Source organism: Drosophila willistoni, assembly GCF_018902025.1.
Source record: "Drosophila willistoni isolate 14030-0811.24 chromosome 2L unlocalized genomic scaffold, UCI_dwil_1.1 Seg168, whole genome shotgun sequence".
Taxonomy (NCBI): domain Eukaryota; kingdom Metazoa; phylum Arthropoda; class Insecta; order Diptera; family Drosophilidae; genus Drosophila; species Drosophila willistoni.
The window spans coordinates 5,972,564-5,978,453 of record NW_025814047.1 but is presented as its reverse complement, the minus strand read 5'-3'; the positions used below and the strand labels follow the sequence as shown (position 1 = coordinate 5,978,453).

The 5,890-nt window shown below is 36.7% G+C and overlaps 1 protein-coding gene across 1 annotated transcript; it reads left to right on the top strand.

Annotated features, from left to right (window-relative positions):
- Window positions 1-3,250: 3,250 nt before the first annotated feature.
- LOC6640963 (cytochrome P450 6a2) lies at window positions 3,251-5,064 on the top strand. The gene is made up of 2 exons (XM_002063893.4): window positions 3,251-4,372; window positions 4,433-5,064. Exons 1-2 carry the CDS (start codon window positions 3,289-3,291, stop codon window positions 4,846-4,848), a joined length of 1,500 nt encoding a protein of 499 aa, XP_002063929.1. The 5' UTR covers window positions 3,251-3,288; the 3' UTR covers window positions 4,849-5,064.
- The last annotated feature ends 826 nt before the right edge of the window (window positions 5,065-5,890 follow it).

Sequence of the window (5,890 nt, the reverse complement as noted above, 5' to 3'; positions counted from 1 at the left end):
TTTTGTAATCTAATTTTCATGAATGTAAAATTTATTGAAAATGAAATGTATTCGAGTGTAAAATGTTATTACAATTCTTTTCGTTTAAAACAAACTTAATCATGTAAATTGATATAAACATTTTTTTTAAATTAGCTTTCGTAACAAATGCTGTAGAAATTTCAATAAGTACTTGTCGTGCTATTCACAAACACGACATATTTATTCATAACTAAAATATGTTGCTGAATTAAGCATATAATTTCCATAAAATTTTTGGATCTCTGCATTATTTAAACTCAATTTCCGACAATTATTTATCTACTCTTGCCCACACACATGTGGAAAATGAAATTTATCACCCACATAAATGACCAGAATTGATGGAAACATCCCTAAAAACGAATGAAACCATCTGTTCTATTCAAGCACTTTTCTAACCCCTAAGTCGCTCAAAAAATGCATTTAATCATCGCACCTAATTTCAATTAAAGTGAAAAAATGTAAACGTAACAAAATAAACCCACACACACCCACACTTGCACACACACACACACAAATAATGGTAATTTGTAATTTTTAGGTATTTTCATTCTTTTCAGAGAGATGCCAACTCCTGTAAAACAAAGTGAAAATGTAGCCATAACTCAAGGGTAGCCTCCATGTTTCGGTTCCTGTTGCCAGAAAGGACTCTTGTCTCTCATTCTGCTGCTGCCTCTAACTCTGACTCTTTAATGTTGCCAGGTGAGTGAACATTATTCATTACCCTAACCCAGACCTTAGCTCATTCGTACACCCACACCCATTCATACCCCCCCTTCTTGCTAGACCATGTTATTATCCATTACATGGCAAGTAGAGAAAACAAAAACAAAAAAAACATATAGAGAAACATTCTCTGACTTAACGCATGATGGTAAACCTCCCCCTTTTTTCCCGAGTCTCTGGGCTTTTTCTCTCGCCATATTTTGTTGCCTTTTTAAGTATTATTAATTGTCTGACATGTCTGTGTTTTGCCGCAGGATATGTGTGTGTGCCTGGGTTGGGGGGAATCGGAGTTTTGCTTATTTGTCTTATGTCATGTGGAGCATTTGGTTTTTTCTTCCATTTTTGGATAAAAATCTAATTACAAAATTCATATTCTGTTTACCTTTCCTCGCTTAGCTTTTCTCTATGGTTCAGTGAACTAATTTTGACTGTTTAATTTACCATAAAATGAAACAGAAAAGTTCATCTAACCTGAGCTAACCTAGTATCTAGATAGACACGCCCCCATTTTTCTTTTTTAAGCTTGAACTTTCCAAGTCAAATTGAAGCCTTCTGGGCCCCGAAAGCAAAGCAGAAAAAAGAAGTTCGACCCAAAATGTAACTGCGATTTACTGGTTCAATTTGTCTTTGAATGACGATGACGATGTCGATTGTGGCGGATTGAGGATTGCTTGCCCCATAGCCTGGGGGTTTTCGAAACCAAACCGATGATTTCATCGACGACGATCAACAACAATCGACGACCACGAGTGCCAATTGCATATAATTTTCCAAATTTATGTTCGAAATGTACAGCAAGAGAAGTGGAAAAGAAAAAGACTAAAAGATTGACCAGTTCTGAAGTTCCAGTTTCCAGTTCCTTTGCCTCCATAAGTTAACATGTTTATTTCCATTCGGTTCATAACTTTAAACAACTTTGCATACGGTATCTATCAGAGACCCTCGTCTGTTTCGTTTCTTGCTTGTTGTTGTGACATCTTAAGAGAGTCACTCTGATAAAATTTATGAGAACTCTTAAGTATATCAGGGATTTTGTTGCTAATTTATGCAATGAGCTTTCAGTCAGTTGTTGATAGGCGTTAAGTATATACAAATATAGATTACCCTTTGCTTTTGTTTAGTTAATGTCTTTATTTGGTTTAGAGAAAGGGCTCAACTGGTTTAGTTTCGATATGCAACTTTTGTGGGCGAACAAAGTGCATTCTAATCAATAATTATAAGGCTAAATAGGTCTATTAGACTGATACAAAAGTTTGAAGGAATTTACAAGGGTCGATATAATAGCAGGGAAAACGAGATCATTGCACTTGAAACTTACATATTTATATTGTTTTTCTTAAGATATCTTGAATTGATATTTTTCAATGGTCAAAGTGAGAGGAGTTAATTTATTAACCATGAAATTTAATGACTTTTAGATATAAAGTCCACAATATCGTCCATAGATTCTGCAGTAAGTATTTCGAAACGATTTTTGGAAAACACCAAAAGCACTCTCTTTTTAGAATTCTCTAAGCATCAAATTTCACGTAATACCTTTTCAAACAAGTAAAATTTTGTTTAAAATATTGAAAGTAGATATATCTTTGGGAGTTCCCTTCAGTTTTTGATCCAGTTGAGCAGTTTAACCTTTCCATTATGATGCGTAAATTCCAAAAATCGTGAATTATATATGAACACACCTCATAATTAAGCTTTTAAGTGTCATTTATCACAGAGACAGTTGATTTTCATTTATTGATTCCTATCTCTGACATATATTTTTTTAAAACCGCAAAGCAAATCGAGGTTCGGCTTCTAAAAAATTAACCCTCGCTCTCTTCTCTATACTTCATATTTCTCTAAGAGTTTATACTCAACAAAAGATTTGCATTTTGATATTTCTCTTTTTTTTGTGCTAAAGCTCTTAAAAATGTTATAATTATCAATAGCAAACTCCCCCAAACATATGACTAATGAAGTCTTATCTATTTTATAATGCCCTTCTACGTAAGTGCCAGTGAAATTAAATCATAATTTCGTTTAAAACAAATCGTTTTACAATCAGCAGAGATAATGTGAAAGTGTTAAGTCATGCTTAGAAGTGGGAATTCAATAATGTCGCTTATATTGCCACAGGGAGGTCGTTTTCGACAGGGTTTTCTTATTCTTACGTAGAAATTTGGCGATTAAATTTCATATTAGAAAAGTTGTGTAACTGTTATTGGAAATACATATTGATTGATAGACTTATTCAAGACTTCAAGATCGGCCCCCTTTTTAGCCAATTGCATTTCTCTCTCTCCACCTTTGTGTTTTTGTCTGGAGAACTTAAACAATAAACACTGTCAATATTCAGAAAGAGCAAAGTTTAGATTTCAAAGAGCAACTAAGAGAAAAACTTTCCGCTTGCCATACTATATAGTGTGGGGAAGATAAGGCCCACTAATTCTCATTTGTGCCATATACTGTGTACGTATATAAATTAGAACCCCACTGCCCCATTCACATTCAGTTGTTCGTCAGTCTACCTACGATTGAGTCTCCCCCCGGTTTTTGATCATGGCTCTTCTGTTGGGCTATGTCACGCTTGTTCTAATCGCAGCTCTCGCGGCACTTTTCTACTACTTTTTGGTCAGCACTTATAGCTATTGGCAGCGACGCGGTGTGGTGCACGATAAACCGGTCTGGCTGAAGGGGAATCTGCCTACTATAGGCAAAACCACAACGGTGCGAGAGCCGTTTCGTGAGTTCTATGCCAAGTATAAGGGTAAGGCCCCATTTGGTGGCTTTTATTTTGCATTGAGAGAGGCAGCAGTGCTTTTGGATTTGGAACTTGTGAAATTGGTGATGATCAAGGATTTCAATAATTTTGCATATCGTGGAAATTTCTATAATGAACGTGATGATCCAATTTCGGCGCATTTATTCAATTTGGATGGTCCCGGTTGGCGTGAGATGCGTATGAAACTAACGCCCACATTTACCTCACTGAAAATGCATCAAATGTTGCCCACTGTGGTGGAAATTGGTCAACGATTCATTAAGGTGGTGGAGAAACAATTGCCTACTCAAGGTCGGGCTTATCCGGTGGAGATGAAGGATTTGTTGGCACGCTTTACGACCGATGTCATTGGCAGTTGTGCCTTTGGCTTGGATTGCAATAGCCTTGATGATCCCCAGGTTGAATTCCGTCGTATGGGTAGCAAAGTATTCACAGATCGTCGACATGGTCGTCTGGCCTTTGCTTTCATTCAAGGCTTTCCAAAGCTAGCGAAAATGATGCGCATGAAAGTGGCCCGTGATGATGTCAGTGACTTTTATATGCGAGTAGTTAAAGATACTTTGGATTATCGTGATAAGCATCATGTGCAACGTAATGATTTTTTCAATTTACTCATGGAATTGCGTAAAGAAGAGAATGGCGGTTTGACTTTCAATCAGTTGGCAGCACAGGCATTTGTTTTCTTCTTGGCTGGCTTTGAGACCAGTTCAAGTACCATGGGTTTTGCCCTCTATCTACTGGCCTTGCATCCTGAAATTCAAGACAAGGCTAGGGAAGAAGTCAATGAGGTTTTCGCTAAACACAAGGAGTTTAATTATGAGGCCATGAAAGAGTTGAAATATCTTCAACAAATACTTTATGGTAAATAATTAAGCCATTTAAATTTAATCACATTTTTACTAATTAATTCTTTTGTTTTAGAAACTATGCGTAAATTCTCCATAGCTCCCATTTTGGTACGCAAGGCCATCAATGATTATCCTGTGCCCAACTCTTCGTATGTCATAGAGGCTGGCACTGCTGTGGTCATACCCGTTGATGCCATACATCATGATCCTGAAATCTATCCTGAACCAGAGAAATTTGATCCTGAACGTTTCAGTCCTGAGGCCATTGAGCAACGCTCTTCGGTAGCTTGGTTACCTTTTGGTGCTGGACCACGTAATTGCATTGGCTTGCGTTTCGGGGAAATGCAATCTATAGTCGGTCTTGGCATGTTGTTAAAGAACTTTAAATTCTCGGCAGCCAAGGAAACAGATATTCCCATTAAAATTAATAAGACTAGCTTTGTTTTATCCAGCGAAGGCGGCATCATATTGAATGTTGAAAAGGTTTAGTTATCTTCAGACTAAGTCAAGCTGTTGAATGTCTCGAGTTTAAGTATTTCATAGCATAAGTTATTACATTGAGTCAGTTGTAGATCTCTCAATTAGTAAATTCTACATATATACAAAACGTTGCCAAAGCAACAGAACAACTAAAAGGCAAATGACGGCGGCATCTGCCTCATGATTTGTCACACAATAAATTATGCAATTTCACATGAAGATTAAGTTGGCGTGCCTTAGCTCAATCATCATCATCACAACTTTATGTGTACATCTTTTCTCTTCTTCCACAGTGTACATATATATATTTTTCTCTGTTTACTATGGTGTATAAATAAGTAAATACTTGGTTGACTTTTAATGCTGATGAACCTGGAATTATCACATGCCATTTGATGGACTGCAAACACGCACAAGTCGAAGTTAGTCAGTCGGTTAGTCAGCCACTTCAACTGCTCAATGGGTCTCCTCTCTCTCTCTCACTATGTAAGTATGTGTGTGTGTGTTTGTGTCGAGTTGATAATCTCCATGACACTTTGATGAAATGCCTTGCTCTCTTATTTATGCTGGCATTGATAAATCGTCACAACTGACAAACAACAAACGAAAGTTCCTTTCCGCTCTGCACCACAAAGCCCGCCTCCTTCTCTTCCCCGCCCACTAACTTCTCGCCTATTGTAAATGTCGCCACTTTTCAAGTCTTGTGTTATCAATGTAGGCCTCCCATCTTTTGGTTCTTGAGTTGTCTTCATTTCATTGTTGTTCTACATATATTTACCAGACTCTCTCACTCTCTATCTCTTGGACATTGATTAATTTCATAGTTAATTTGTCAGCATTAATCAGTATTAACTTAAATGGACATCAACACGTACCAAAAAATGTTCTCCAAGTTGTTCTTTTTGCCCTTTGTTTTTTTTCCATGTTCAATGTTCTGTTTTAATTAATTTTTTTTGTTCTTTTTGCATATAATTTGACTTAGAGAGCTTATTGAAGCGTATTTTATCCATTAATTGTGTAGGGATTTTCTTCTGAATATAGATAATGAAGC